The following is a 15,981-nucleotide window of genomic DNA, read 5'->3' as shown; positions in this document are numbered from 1 at the left end:
AACGTAGGATAGCATGCGCGCAATCCGAAAATCTGCCGTGATCATGCTGGGATTTGCATACGCGCAGTGAGTTTCTGTCAAAGAGTGCTTTTTTTTAGTACTCCGCTGCTCGCTAAAAACGGGCTGGAAACGTACAACTGCGACACTGCACCACGTGATGTGAGTTTTCCGCTGTTGGCGTACCCCATAGAAAGGGTATCAGGAGTTGTACACTCTTGGTGTTAGTGTTTGTTCGGTGTATTGAAATTTTAGGTGTGAAACAGACGCACCGAAAGTACCGAAAATAAAAGTACACCGAAATTTGTGAAATTACTGTACTCACATGATGCAATGTACTACTCATACAATGCATATTTGGCAATGGGCACTGGGGATTTAATATTTTTTGTGTGTTTCGCTGGTTGGGTTTTGTGTTTGCTTTCTGCCGCTGCTTCCGCTGCTGTTGTCCACAGAATGTTAACAACCTGCTGGACTCGTTGACTGGCTCTGGAGGATTGCCGTGATAGCTTCGTCCGGAGGTATTGTCGTCCTCGGCGAGATTTCCCGCAGAGCATCTGCTCGCGCCATGGCCTGTTAGTCGGGGCGAAGACCATCTGGCTGACGCGCATCTTCATGATCGTCACTTTCCCGCTAGCCATGCCCATCTCTTGGGTGAGTTGCAATTTTCTTATCTCCTCTCTCTCTCTCTCTCTCTCTCTCTCTCTCTCTCTCTCTCTCTCTCTCTCTCTCTCTCTCTCTCTCTCTCTCTCTCTCTCTCCCCCTCCTTTCGATCTTGCGCACTTTCCCCAAAGGTCATGGTCCCGCTAACCATTCCCATCTCGTGAGTGAGTTTCTGCAGTCTTCTTATCTCGGGTGCTCAAGACAGGCGTGACCTAGGTCCCTGTGAGTGTAATGGGTGTTCAAGGCTTGCATGACCTCGACCTGTGTGTGTGTGCAATGGGTGTTCAATCCGGGCATGACCTTGATCTGTGTGTGCAATGGGTGTTCAAGACTGGCATGAGCTTGGTTCCTGTGTGTGTGCAATGGGTGTTCAAGGCAGGCATAACGTTGGTCCCTGTGTGTGAAATGGGTGCTCTTGTGGCATGGCGTTCACCTGGACATGGCAGTCATTGGTCTTGATTCCAGTGGTCCCCTTGGGTCAAGTTACTAGTCTCCTTAATCACGCTGAATGTACATGAAGGGCTCCAATTCAAAACGCGATAAAGACCAAACCGGAGCTTTTCGGGGTTTTTTGTCACGAAAGAATTCGTTTTCACCCCACGGACGTCTGTGTGTCGGGTTTACGGGTCAAAACGCGATGCATCCCTGTCAAAATGATTCCTGAAGTTTGTGTTCTTCTGCTAAACGCGACAAAAGTCATTGATGCTGCATTGCAGACTGAAAAGAACAAATGAAAAATGCACTTCCTGAAATTTCCACAAAATGGATCTATCTCGTTCGTTTTGAATTGGAGCCCTTCACATGTTTTTTCTGTGGTTTTTTCTTGTTTCCTAAGATTTTGAATTATATCTTAGGAGAGGAGCCTGGTCGTGTGTATAAACGCGAGGAGCTCATTAAGGTGGTGGAAGTGACGCGTGATCACCATTATATAGCTGAGGTAAGGGGTTCTTGCTCTGCTTTCGTTTGTGTCCCTGTGTGTGTGTGTGTGTGTGTGTGTGTGTGTGTGTGTGTGTGTGTGTGTGTGTGTTTGTGTGTGTCTGTGTCTTGCGAGAAACTTAAAAACCGAAAATATGACCTCCGGATTCGGGAGTCGACCGATAGCCGGGGTCGACTTATAACCGGTGAAATACGGTATCTGCTCTGTTCACTACTGAATTGTCGGATGTCGCTATGCTCGTTTGCTTCCGTGTGTGCTGGTGCGCGCGTGTGTCTGTGTCTGTGTGTGTACTTGTGTCTGTGTGCGTGCTGCTGCGATGGCCGTGTCGTGTTCCTCTTTCCACCAGGATGAACTAGAGATGTTGACTGGAGTGCTAGAGTTTAAGAACAAGACCATAAAGGACGTCATGACTCCCAAGGCTGACATGTTCCTGCTCGCCGATAACACCGTCTTAAACCTCGAAATGCTCCGCAAGATCCAGGTGAGCTGCAGTTACGGCGACTAATGAAACAGTGTTTCCTCGTATGCTGTTGTACAGGCGTAGTGGTGGCCTGCGGATGCGAAGCCCAGTTTGTGTGTTTCTGAAGGGAAAGGTGCGAACGGAAAAAGTCTGAAGCTGTATACAGTCATGCTGGTTTCCGTGCGTGCGTCTGTGTGTGTGTCTGTGTGTGTGTGTGTGTGTGTGTGTGTGTGTGTGTGTGTGTTGTGTGTGTGTGTGTGTGTGTGTGTGTGTGTGTGTGTGTGTGCATGTGCATGTGCATGTGTGTGTATGCAGAAAAAGGGTCACTCGCGCATACCAGTGTACTGCCATGGAGACGAGAGCGACATCATGGGCGTGCTATTTGTGAAGGATTTGATGGTTGTGAACCCGGACGAGAACTTGCCTGTGTCCCGCATTGTGAAGCAATACGAACATGCCGTAAGTGTATGATACAGTACAACACTGCTGCTGCTGCTGCTGTTGCTGCTGGGCTTGCTGCTGCTGCTGTGCTTGCTGCTGTTGCTGTTGCTGTGCTTGCTGCTGCAGTTGTTGTTGCTGTGCTGCTGCTGTTGCTGCTGTGCTTGCTACTGTTGATGCTGCTTCTGTTGATGCTGCTGCTACTGCTTCTGCTGCTCCGGCTGCTGCTGCTGCTGATGCCAGTACTAATGTCGGCGATGAGCGTTTTGTTTTTTCCCCGACTAGATCCATCATGCGGCCGGGAGTTTTGAGTTGATGTCCCGAACGTATTCGTTTCAACAGCTGCGGGCGATGCTGCTGCCATTTCTTGCTGCTTGCTCAGCAAGCGCGTTGTCTTTCTCCACATGATTGTGCGTTGAAGCCTGTCTTGCTCGACCTCTCTCGGGACCTTCAAATCCAGACCCCTGTGTGCAGGTGGTTGCTGAGAACCCGATCGGGTAGTTGGAGTCGGTACTGCAACTGTGCATGTAAAAAACACGGCCACGTGCTTACTGTACACTTTCTATGTAGCACAAGTAGACCCTCACTGTACAAACGATGTCGAAAAAATACCCGATAGGGTAGCCGTGCTACCCGGATAGAAATACCGTATTTCCCCGTTTATAAGTCGCACTCGATTATAAGTCGCACCCCCACTTTCAAGTTTGAGCATTGTTGATTTGATATATTGACTTCAGTAGTAAGTCTCGCTCGATTGAAAGTCGCACCCCTTTTTACCCTTGAGTTTTAGTGTAAAAAGGTGCGACTTATATTGGGGAAAATTTGGTACCCAAAGTCGTTACGCGACCAAACCCCTACCCATTGCAACCCTACTGGGAATACCACTCCTTTGTCCGTGTTGTACTGGTCCCCTGTGGGACAGGAGCTTCTCCTATCAGAGTGGTTGCGTTGACAGTTTTTTTACTGTGTTCTCATGCCGTTGTGTTGTCACGATTGTTGTTGCAGGTTTTAAGCACTGTGCCAGACACCAAGCTGGATGTCATGCTGGAGCAGTTTAAGAGCGGCGTGTCACACATGTCACTCGTCCAGCGTCCTAGCAACAATTGTGAAGGAGACCCATACAATGTCACTGTCGGTGAGTGTGTCTGTCTGTCTTTGTGTGTATGTGTGTGTGTGTGTGTGTGTGTGTGTGTGTGTGTGTGCATGTGTGTGTGTGTGTCTCTCTCTCTCTTTCTCTCTCTCCCCTTTCTCTCTCTCTCTCTCTCTCTCTCTCTCTCTCTCTCTCTCTCTCTCTCTCTCTCTCTCTCTCTCTCTCTCTCTCTCTCTCTCCCCCCCTCTCTCTCTCTCTCTCTCTCTCTCTCTCTCTCTCTCTCTCTCTCTCTCTCTCTCTCTCTCTCTCTCTCTCTCTCTCTCTCTCTCTCTCTCTCTCTCTCTCTCTCTCTCGTACGAATCCTGCCCCAGTGCAGGGAAGCCCCGGGATTGCACCCACCCAGTCGATGAGGGGACCCCTACATGGACTGAATTTCAGAATGTTTTGAAGAAGTGTCGCAACACCTCTGCACCGGGTCTGACAAGATACCTTACATAGTTTGGAAGCTTTGTCCCTCCCTTCAATCCATTCTTTTCACCATCTTTGGGCGGGTTTGGGAGAGCAAGATCATTCCAAGGCAGTGGCAGGTAGCGTGTATCACACTCCTGGCCAAGGGGGAGGTGCCTGATGATCCTTCGAAATTCCGACCGATTGCTCTAGCGAACACGTCCGGGAAGATCTTTTTCACCTTAGTTGCAAAGCGCCTCTTGAAACATATGCTAGGCAATAAGTTCTTCGATGGTGACAACCAGAAAGGATTTATGCCTGCAAAGGCTGGGTGCTTAGAGCATACATCACTTTGTTATGAGGCGATGCGTGATGCAAAGACGGCAAAACGCCAAATTTGCATTGCGTGGATAGATTTGAAGAATGCATTTGGTTCAGTGCGCCACAATCTGATACAGTATGCTCTAACCCACTACAGCCTTCCTTTGCAATTCAGGAAATTAATTTTTTCCTACTACGACAGTCTTTGCGCTTTCGTCGTACAACCACACACCCCAACCTTTAATTACAACATTGGTGTTTTCCAGGGGTGCCCCTTGTCCCCGGTCCTTTTCAATATTTGTTTCCAGCTTCTGCTGGACTCACTTGCAGCCCCTGAATTAAGTTGCCTCTCCTATGATTTTAAATCTGCCCCTTTGCAAGTGTCCCAAACAGCTTTTGCTGATGACTTAGGCCTCTATAGCAAATCTAGTGCAGGTTGTCAAAAACTCATTGCGGTCACGGAGGACTTTCTCTCGTGGACCCAATGTATGCAGGCGGCGCCGCACAAATGCAAAAGCAGTGCAGCAAAGCTTGTAGATGGCCGGTACAAACCTTACGATCCCTGCCTGACAATGTCAGGGAGGAAGATCGCTTTCATTGACACTGCAGAGTTCAAGTTCCTGGGGCGAAGGCTGCATGCTGATTGCTCTGAGCAGACCCAGCGGGAAGACATCCGTCAACTCACTGTATCTCTCATGCAAAAAGTAGATGGCTCTTGGCTTCAAGACCACCACAAGCTATGGCTTTACCACCATCTTGTAGTGCCCAAGCTTTCTTGGTCTTTCCAGGTTCTTGAACTCACACAAGGTTTTGTACGTGAACTGCACTTTATGTGTTTACCATTTCTGAAGAAATGGTCAGGCCTACCTCGATGCGCAAACTCTGCCATTCTTTTTATTGGCAGTCGCAAACGCTTTGGCTTACGCCTCCACTACCTTCCTACGGTGTGGAAAAAGTGCCAGTCCATCAAATGGCACATTCTTCGATCGAGTGGGGACGCGCGCATGAGGGCGCTGTACACTCTGCGTCGGAGTAAGGATGCGAAGCTGACAAAGCGATATGCGGCGACAATAGAGCTGGAGTGTGCAGAGGCATCAGTAGGTTCAGGGACTCTCCGTCCACCGTCATCTTCAAGTCATCGTGCAGGGTTGGGTGCTCGTGCTCCGAAGCAGCATTCCAAACCCCCGAGGAAGGATCTCCTTTAAACATTTGAGGAGATCAACGCGCAGGAGCAGATTTTGAGGCTGAAGACTCTTCAGGTGCAAGGCAAGTGGTTGGAGTGGACATCGGTGATGTGGCAGGACCTCTCGTGGAAATCCCTTTTGTACGGTGGTACTGGTAAGGATTTGAAATTTCTTCTCGCATCAACCCTCGACGTGCTACCTTCTCCGACGAACCTACGCCGTTGGGGAAACACCGTAGTGGATCCGTACTGTAGTTTGTGCCGTACCTGGGCCTGTACTACGCGCCACGTGCTTGGCGCTTGTCGCGTAGCGCTGGACCAGGGACGTTACACCTGGAGGCACGACAACGTACTCGGGGTCATCGTCAGGAACATGCGTGAGGAGATTCGAATCCGCACTGCTGCAAACACCGTACAGACCGAAAATTCAAATGAGCTTGACTTCATCTCGTTTTGCAAGGCGGGAGAGAAGCCAGTTCGCGTTCAGCCCAGACGAAAGTTGGTTACGACTGATCTCCTGTCAGCGGCCTCAGACTGGAAACTTCTTGTCGACTCAGTTAGTGCAAAGATTTCTTTCCCTAGCTGTGTTGCACTTACCACCCTAAGACCAGATATAGTTCTGTACTCTACGAGTCGTAGGATTGTATTCTGGATGGAGTTGACAGTTTGTGCTGAGGACAGGTTCAGTGTCAGTAACTCGCGGAAGGACAGGCGGTATGCGGATCTGGCCGATCAATGCCGAGCAAACGGGTGGCAGGTCGTTTCTTTTTCGGTTGAGGTAGGTGTGCGTGGTTTCATCCCGGACTCTCTTCGGAGGGCTCTGAAAGCGCTTGGATTTTCTAATCGAAGAATAAAATTTATTTGTAATTTGTGCAGTAAGACGTCTCTGCGAAGCAGCTACATCATCTGGTTGCGGCGTCAACAAAAACACTGGTCGGAAGATCCACTTTTCTGAGGTACTGTATGTGGGGCTCCGTTTATTGAGGTGCGTTGAAATTTACTCTCTTTATCTTATTATTTCTTTTCTATAATTTCCCCATATGAGTTCCTATCAGTTGCTGTGAACACCTTGAGTGGAGAGCGCTTGCTCGAGCGTTGAACCGGGTTCTTAATCCACCATACCCAGTTCGCAAGGCTGGGCGGGGTTGTGAGCAGGCTTTCATTTCATCTTTTCTTATTATTTCTTATTATTTCTGCTTTTCATCTCATTACAAAAATTCTGCGCTTTTTCTCCATCTGCGCATAAAATCTAGACTGACAACCTGCTTGTTAAATCACGCACCTGCTTTCAGGCGTAAAAGCCCTGTTGTAGAGGTCTCAGTCCTCATTTGTTAGACTTACCTGTCTTTATAAATGTAACTTACTCTCTTCCTCCCTCCCTCCCTCCCTCCCTCCCTCCCTCCCTCCCTCCCTCCCTCCCTCCCTCCCTCCCTCCCTCCCTCCCTCCCTCCCTCCCTCCCTCCCTCCCTCCCTCCCTCCCTCCCTCCCTCTCTCTCTCTCTCTCTCTCTCTCTCTCTCTCTCTCTCTCTCTCTCTCTCTCTCTCTCTCTCTCTCTCTCTCTCTCTCTCTCTCCCTTTCTTATTTTTCTGGTTCTGGTTGTGGCAGTAGCGACTTTGGTTTGTCGAATCTTCATTCTCTTGATGTTGATGCTCTTATTTTTCTGGTTCTGGTTGTGGCAGTAGCGACTTTGGTTTGTCGAATCTTCATTCTCTTGATGTTGATGCTGCCACTGCTGCTGTTGTTCTCGATGTTGCTGCTGCTGTTTGAAACCTTATATTCTCACAATGGCCTGTGGCCAATACGAGAAGAAGAAACACAGGTAAAGGGGATCGGATAAAGAGATATCTAAATGTTGTGGCGTGCTAAAATAGTAGCCATGCTAATGAAGAGCTGCACCTGCGCCTTGATCCAAGAGGGTGGTGCCGTTCCTGCGGATGTGGAAAACTCGGCGGGAACCGTGAAATTTTTTTATGAAAAGTTTATCGGCTGTTGTAGGTGTTGTTGTTGTTGTTGTTGTTGTTGTTGTTGTTGTTGTTGTTGTTGTTGTTGTTGTTGTTGTTGTTGTTGTTGTTGTTGTTGTTGTTGTTGTTGTTGTTGTTGTTGTTGTTGTTGTTGTTGTTGTTGTTGTTGTTGTTGTTGTTGTTGTTGTTGTTGTTGTTGTTGTTGTTGAATTCTTTATTCTCACGATGGTTGTTGTTGTTGTTGTTGTTGTTGTTGTTGTTGTTGTTGTTGTTGTTGTTGTTGTTGTTGTTGTTGTTGTTGTTGTTGTTGTTGTTGTTGTTGTTGTTGTTTGTTGTTGTTGTTGTTGTGCAGGGATTGTGACACTAGAGGACATTATTGAAGAAATCATCAAAACAGAAATTGTTGATGAGACTGATATTGTGCGTGATAACATTACCAAGGAACCGGTGCAGAGGAAACCCAGGGAGAATGCTGAGGCGGAGGTAGGCTGTGCTGATGTGTGTGTGTGCGCGCGCGCGCGTGCGCGCGTGTGTTTGTGTGTGTGTGTGTGTGTGTGCGCGCACACGCGTGTGTGTGTGTGTGTCTGGGTGTCTGTGTGGGTGTAATGGTGGGAGAGTGGATAAGTATAATTTGGAATGGCTGGTGGATGTAATTTCTGCTGAGTGGGTCGGTGAAGGTGTGCGCGAGGCTTTGTGCGTGCATGTACCCACGTGTAAGGTGGAGGTACGTGTGTAGGTATGTACGTATATGCCTTGTTATTCATTTCATCGTGTGTAATTCTCATTAGGGTGCCTCAACTCCCAACCACAGTACAGTCAGTGTATTTGCTGCTTGCGTCATCAGCTGTTCAACGTCATCAACTGTTAGTGAACAGTTGATGACGTATGCGGCAAAGACACTATGTTTTGAGGGTTTGAGTTGAGATATCCGAATGTGTAAATGGATGCAGTGGAGTCTGCTCTCATCTCTGTTGTTCTGTTCTGTTATAGAGGGTGGTGGCGCTCCTACGAATGCGGAAAACTCGGCCTTCAGACGAGTCTAACGTGAAATGTGATTTTTTAAATTTGTTGATCTGTTCTCTGCTGCATGCTGCTGCTGCTGCTGATGGCGTGTGCTTTGCCCAGATGGCTATGCTGGACCAGGCTGACCAGATGATGCCCAGGCACGCATCCCTATCCAATGGTACGTGGCGACGTTGCGGGCCTAATTCTGCATTGGCCGCTGTGCACATGGGGGGGGGGGGGGGGGGGGTACCTATGCTGGACGAGACCAGGTACCTATGCTGGACGAGGCTGAAGGTGACAACGTGTCCAAGAACCTGCTGCTGGCCACGCACACATTCCTACGCAATGGTACGTGGCGACGTTGCTGGCCTAATTCTGCATTGGCCGCTGTGCACATGGGTGGGGAGTTCAAGCCCGGCAATGATGATGATGGTAGGGAAGGCCTCTTTTATGGGCAAAGTAAAGCACAATCATCACCATGTATCAGTACAGTGAGTAGTTAAACCCAACACGAATGAAAAATGTGAAATGGAATAAAAACAATAATTGTAAAAATATAAATAAATAAAGATTCAATATCGAACACGAATAAAATAAAATAAAAATATGTAAATAATAATAGATTAGAAGCGGTGAGGCCTCCTGCAGTTTCATACAGAATTACAGATGGAGCGGACTCGCTCCCTTCTATTTACACTGCAACGTTCGAACACATTTTCGTAGTTAAAACAACGTTTCGGCATATAGCCCTCATCAGGTTTGCAATGATGTGCACTCTACAAAGGAGCAGCAAATATACTGTGCCGTGCTGTGTTTGCGCTAAATGTGTCAGCTACAAAGGTGGCGAAAGGGATTGGTGATATATTAATATCCAGATACGATATATTCACAGTAGTGCCCAGCCAGCATTAGTGTTTACTTGCGGCCGCAAGTTGCGGATTTCAACAGCTTCTCGCAGTTTTCTGCTTGCTCTGTCGCCTGCCCTTGCCAGGACTGACACAGCCGAGAACACACTATCCGCAGCAGCTATACTCTCGCCAGAATGTTTGTCGCGCACGTGGTCACCCCATGGCTTATCGAGAGTGCGACGGCGTGCCTCCCCATTGTGCTCCCGAATTCTTGTTTCCAAGGAGCGTTCCGTCTCCCCTACATACGTTTCCCGGCACCATTTGCATTGCAATTCGTAGACTACCTTCTTTGTCATACATACTCGTTCGCCTCCAGACTGACAGGTAATGCAAGGCCCTAGTGGACGTCCTCTTCGTCTTTTTTCAGTACTGTTGGGCTCGTTTACGCACTTGGGTGGTAACAGCGCCGACCGGCACAGTTGACGCCTGAGGCTGCCCGAGTGCTCGTATACGACACGTACCGGCAACTTGTATTTCCGTATTGCTTTGTTCACATGGTGGTGTACTTCATCGGACTTGAACGGTAGTTTAAGGAAGGCAGAGCGGGGATTACCGCGTCGTCTACGCCGAGGTTTCCTGGCAGCTTCCCTTGCTTCCGATATGATACCGTCTGGGTATTTATTTATGCGCAGTTGTTTGTGTATTTTTTGTTCGCTCTCGGCTTGCATCATGGGGTTAGACGATAGTCGCTGTGCCCTTAGGAATTGAGATTGAGCGACGGCTAACTTGATGTGGTGAGGAACTGCCCATGAATAATCCACCAGTAGGCCACTACTGCATGCCTTCTGGAACAATTTGAATGACAGCTCTCCGGTTTGCCCAACCGCGATCGTTACGTCCATGTAGCCTATGCAGCCACTGTCACAACTTAATTCATGCGTGAATTTGATACGTTCGTGGCTGGCGTTGAATCTACAGTATATTTGCTGCTCCTTTGTAGAGTGCACATCATTGCAAACCTGATGATGGCTATATGCCGAAACGTTGTTTTAACTACGAAAATGTGTTCGAACGTTGCAGTGTAAATAGAAGGGAGCGAGTCCGCTCCATCTGTAATTCTAATAATAATAATAATAATAATAATTTGAAACTCGGATGTTGAGCCATAAAATAATAATAATAATAATAATAATGGTCTCTGCTTGGATGACGACTACACCATAGCTCAGTGGTTAGAGCATCGCTGGCCACAAGCGAGGGTCCCTGGTTCGAGTCCTGGTGGTGACAGTCAATTTTTTCTTCAGACTTTTCCCGTTTGTCTCTTTCCCTCAAACCAGTTAAAATAATAATAATAATAATAATTCAAACAGTAGTTTGGAGGCGGTGGGAAAAACAGTTTCGTAATACGTATTCGCATGCAACGACGCAAATCCACACAATTCAGTAGACACTTCTTCTATCAAACGTTTTCTTTCCCTTCTCTTCAGGATAGTACAGGGAATGTTGGAAATTAGAAAAACACATAACTATATAGAGAATGAAAGAAAGAAAAAGTCAACACTTCAGCATAGGTGTTAAAATAATTAAAGTGTTAAGAAAATCAAAAACAAACAGCTGCAAGTTGTAGACAAACACGTTGAACACATCAGGGAACACTTGTCACACTTTCACGAGGTGTGACACCAAACAACTGCAACGATAACACATTCTCCTTCTGTACACATAGTTCTGGATCTAGTTTACGAATATACAGAGCTTCTAACACAGCAAGATGTAACTTAGACCTTCCACGAGTCAAAATCGAAAAGATATCATCACTATACAACTTACGACAACTAGCACTGCCCGACAAATGACGCTTGATGGACGATGTCCGATCACTTAGCTCTGTCACCTTCGACGCCTGCCGTTGTTCTCTTCCGTTAGGCTTGTTTGGTTGGTTGCTCCGGTCCACACCTCCAACGTCCGTTGATTTCATGTCCGTTTTTGTTGATTTCATGGCCGTTTTCGTGTCACTTCTTGGTCTTCCTCGTTTCCTCTTGTTGATCGTTGTTGTCACTTCCATTATCGACGTATTCAGATCCCCAGTACTCCGTCTCTTCACCTTGCTTCTGGTAACTCTTCCGGTGTCTATGAGCTCCAGTGTCACATTGGGTGGTTTTCGAGACGGTCTCTCTCGCTTCCTCACGCTTGTCTGAGATGGGCCAAGCTCCCCGCCCGTCGAGGCGGAGGCGCGCATGCGTACATCTACACCGGACGCAGACAAAGGCGTTCCAGTATCGGACTGCACAGCACATTTTGGAGGACGGCCACGACGAGGACGAGTACCACGAGCGTCAACAGGGACAATACCTAACGGCACATGTTGACGGATGCGTGCGCCCAGGTGTTGAAGGGTTCTACCTACGTACCGATCTTCACATTCTCGGCACTGAAAAAATAGATAAGGTTGCTTCTACTAAGGGTAGGTAGAACGTCCTTCTTCACACTGAACGCACGCGTCGTTCCAAATACTAAATACAATTTCACGCACGGGTAAGACGAACAGACAATGTTGCGCACCTCCTTCTCGACGCGCGCAGAACCAGCACCCACCCAGGGTAAGCGTAGTACCACGGGGCACCTGTCCGGTCCAAATGGTTTCGGATCCTGCGTGATTGGTTTGTTATTAATAAGTTTTGTTAGTAGTGACGAGGGGTATCCATTGTTTGTCAAAATTGATGTGAGCCGCCTCAGTTCTTCTTGAAGAAGGTGAGGAGAGCAGATTCGATGGGCACGATAGACTAGTGCTTTGACAAGGTGAACTTTGGATTTAGTTGGTGTGTAGCTTCCCCATGGAATATACAAGCCAGTAAAGGTGGGTTTTCTGTAAACCGTCATTTGATAGAAGAAGTGTCTACTGAATTGTGTGGATTTGCGTCGTTGCATGCGAATAATAATAATAATAAACAATATCGAACACGGAATTAATTCCGGAACTGTCTACTCAACCAATTCATAATGCAATACCCGCGCACTGTGTCAGTGATGGAACTCCGCTACCCGATCAACATGCAGAGACCACTCAATCACATGCTTAAAAGCCGCTCTCCACAATGGCCAACTCCCTCATCGCATTAACTGGACGATGGTAGGCCGAACGTGCACCGCGAATGCACATTATGGCTGCCCTGAGCAAAGCGAAGGACAAGCGACACCGCACATAGGCCATTAGCTGGGCATACGGTCGATCGGCAGTTGCCAGCAATGCACACAACCGCTTAATGAATGCAGTACACTCCGGAGCACAACAACCCGCCGTGGTAAAGACTAGAGGTGTAAATGAACCACGGTCGACATTGTTGATACGCTCGGCATACTCACTCTTCTTGCGGCGCTCATGTTGCTTCAGAAGATCACTGACGGGCTTGCTCTTGTATGATGCTGCATCCGGGTGGAAGACCCGGACATCGAAGAACGCATTCTGAGCCCGAGTCCAGACCCCACGAGCTCGGACATCAGCGCTGGCGTCGTTCGCGGTGTTTGTTGATGCCGATAAAAACACCTCGCCTGTGATCGGAGCAAGTACAGGCTCGACTGCCACATCTGAGCATACCTCCGTCAGAAGATCCGCCACGATATCTCTTACTTCATTGTGGCGAATTGTCGGGAAACCTCCGCGGGGGCAAATCATCGCATGCGTGGCGTCGAACGGCTCCCCACACACACAGCTCGCTGGTGTGTCCAAGAGAGACCAACCATAGCGGAGAGCTAGAGCGTCGCGGAAGTCTCCCTTGGACAGATGGTGACCATGGTCTGCCAGAGGCAATACCCCGAGCCAACTCGACACGCCTTTCGTGGATAAACTCTCCAGCGCCATCTCCAAAAGCATGAAGGCATGAAAAAGCGGGAATACGGAGCGCGTGTTGTGAATATAGACCGAGGCACGTTCACCCCGTTGGTTTTCGCCACGAATGGCATGTGTGGCCGGGAGGCAAACCGCTTTCTCAAGTGTCTTGCAGCCCAGTATGTCGATAAACACAGTGACTTGGCCTACTCGCTGGTTATGGGTCGATTGCGGTGCCTGCTCTCGTTCACTTTACTCCGTTGGGCAGTGACCTGTTTTCGTGGCTGCCGTAGCTCCTACCAGAAAAAGTCAGTCAAGAATTTCAGGAGTTATTGTTTGATGGGTCGTTAGATAGAGGCCGGTGTTTGTGAGACTGCAATCATTTAATGTTTCTTCCTTAGTGGTGTAGGTAGATTCTGTTTTGTAAGCATAGTAGGACTACTTTTGTTTTGTAAGTCAATCTCATTCTCCACGCTTTGCTGTCATTTGGTTATGTTTTAAAGTAGTTTTTATGACCTGATGTTTGTTTTTTATATTTGTAGTTCTATTGTTGACATCTTTTGTCTTTTCTTTGGGTTAAAAGGTTAACTTCATCCTCGTTTTCTTATTGCCTTGTATTGGAATTTGCCCATAAAAGTGGCTACGGTGTGATAATGCATTTTTTTATTTCGTGTTTTAACATTATTTTCAGAAAATTGCTCTTACAATACCTTGCGTTTTATATTCATAATATTGTTGCCCGTAAAAGCGGCTTGGTCACATGATGATGATGATGATGATGATGATGATGATGATGATGATGATGATGATGATGATGATGATGATGATGATGATTTTATGACCTGATGTTTGTTTTTTATATTTGTAGTTCTATTGTTGACATCTTTTGTCTTTTCTTTGGGTTTTAAAAGGTTAACTTCATCCTCGTGTTCCTATTGCCTTGTATTGGAATTTGCCCATAAAAGTGGCTACGGTGTGATAATGCATTTCTATAAATTATTTCGTGTTTTAACATTATTTTCAGAAAATTGCTCTTACAATACCTTGCGTTTCATATTCATAATATTGTTGCCCGTAAAAGCGGCTTGGCCACATGATGATGATGATGATGATGATGATGATGATGATGATGATGATGATGATTTTCGCTCTGCTCTCGTGCTGGCCAGTTGGTGGTTTCGTTGCTCTGCTCTTCAGGATGACTCCCAGTTGCTTGCTTGGATGATTCTGCCCTCTGCTGCTGTTTGGTTGAGCAGTCGTGTCATTTTATCTCTCGGATCACGCAATGGCCATTGTTTGGAGAGGTGGAAAGCGTGTTCGGGATTATGGCTGCTGGTGGTGCTGACCCGGTGCTGCCTGTGCAATCTCTACAGCAATGCCCTGCTGTCGGTGTCAGGCAGGTCGCAAGTGTATTAGATGTACCTGTGTTCGAGCGGGGAGACGATGCGTGAACTGCTACCCAGGTAGAGCTGATCCGTGCCTATGCTTGAATCAGATTCAGGCTGCTGCTTCACAGCCTCATGTGGGCAGTGGTGTCACTGGTGGTGCTAATGGCCACTCCGCCAGCCAGCCAGCCCGTGTCAACTTACTTGGAAATATGGAATGGCGCTAGTGATGCTTCCGCGTCGTCGGATGATGATGGTGACAGTGGGCAGGCTGCGAATTTGCGGCCGCGACGGGACCTGTCGCCTTTGGCTAGGTCAGGCGGGAACTTGCGGCCTCGGCGGGGCTTGTCGCCTTTGGCTCGGTCAGGTCTTCATGTTGACTCAGTGCCCCGTGCTGATGCCGGCACCATGCCTAGTACCTCGTTTGATGATGCGGGCGTGGATGCTTCTCGCCATGTTTCCAGTCAATCAGCGGGGTTTGATGGCGTCGGTGCCGGCTCTGTGTCGTTACCTGGTGACACTGATCAGCTCGCCAGTGGCTTTCCTGCTGGTCGACCTGGTGGATTGGGTGGTGTCGGTGTAGACACTTTGGTGTCTGGTGGTGGCTCTACCCAGCCGGTGTCTGACCAGTCTTTTGCTACTCGCCCTGCTGACATTGCGCCTGAGACAACTGCTACCTCTCAGTCTTCTAACATATCTCCTAACACTTCTTTTCATCTTGATATATCGTTGGCGTATGAGAAGGTGGTTTGCTGGCGTCGAAATTTATTCAATGTTCCGCTAGGGTCTGCTGGTGGTGAATTTGTCGATGAAATCACCAGGCTGATCCAGGGTTTTACCAATGCCACATCGCTAAGGCCAGTTTCATGGAAGGCAGTGGTTGTTGCCTGCCACGTGCTTCTCCAGCGTCCCCATGGTTCGAAACTGATGGCTAATTACAGTGACCACCTGCGGCGCCGGCTTACTATGTGGAAGTCTGGCCACATAGATGATCTTCTTTCCGAGGGTCAGTGCCTTCAGGATCGCCTGGAGCCGCGGGCTCAGTCTTCCTCTGATTCCAATAATGAGAAGAGTGACATCACATTCAGTAATTTAGTATTTTCTGGAAAAATACAGTCTGCGATTCGGTATTTGTCAAGTGAGTCCTCGAGTAGCGTGATGGGCATGACAGACGTGGTGGATGAGGAGACTGGAGCCACGGTGCAGGAGACTCTGCTGCAAAAACATCCGCCTGCTGCTGAGCCGCCTGCTTCGGTTCTCCTTGACAACAATATTGACCAGATTAACAACATCGTATTCCAGAAGATTACACCGGAGCTCATCCGACGGCTTGCTCGACAGATGCAGGGCTCTTCGGGACCGTCGGGACTGGACTCTGAGGCATGGTGTAGAATGCTCACTTGTTACCGAAGGTCCTCGG

At 48.2% G+C, this 15,981-nt stretch overlaps 1 protein-coding gene across 1 annotated transcript in view; it reads left to right on the top strand.

Annotated features, from left to right (window-relative positions):
- The first annotated feature begins 467 nt into the window (after positions 1–467).
- Positions 468–15,981, top strand: part of LOC135827410 (metal transporter CNNM2-like) — a 24,412-nt gene continuing 8,898 nt past the window's right edge. The window contains exons 1-7 of the mRNA XM_065339901.1: positions 468–651; positions 1,496–1,597; positions 1,944–2,078; positions 2,373–2,516; positions 3,501–3,630; positions 7,850–7,980; positions 8,623–8,680. Of these exons, the coding sequence (XP_065195973.1) occupies positions 613–651; positions 1,496–1,597; positions 1,944–2,078; positions 2,373–2,516; positions 3,501–3,630; positions 7,850–7,980; positions 8,623–8,680 (739 nt within the window). The 5' untranslated portion in view covers positions 468–612. The remainder of the gene's footprint in view (positions 652–1,495; positions 1,598–1,943; positions 2,079–2,372; positions 2,517–3,500; positions 3,631–7,849; positions 7,981–8,622; positions 8,681–15,981) is intronic.

This window comes from Sycon ciliatum, chromosome 11, assembly GCF_964019385.1.
Source record: "Sycon ciliatum chromosome 11, ocSycCili1.1, whole genome shotgun sequence".
In the NCBI taxonomy this organism is placed as follows: Eukaryota; Metazoa; Porifera; class Calcarea; order Leucosolenida; family Sycettidae; genus Sycon; species Sycon ciliatum.
Note: the sequence above shows the minus strand (reverse complement) of the source record. Positions and strands in the feature narration are given on the sequence as shown.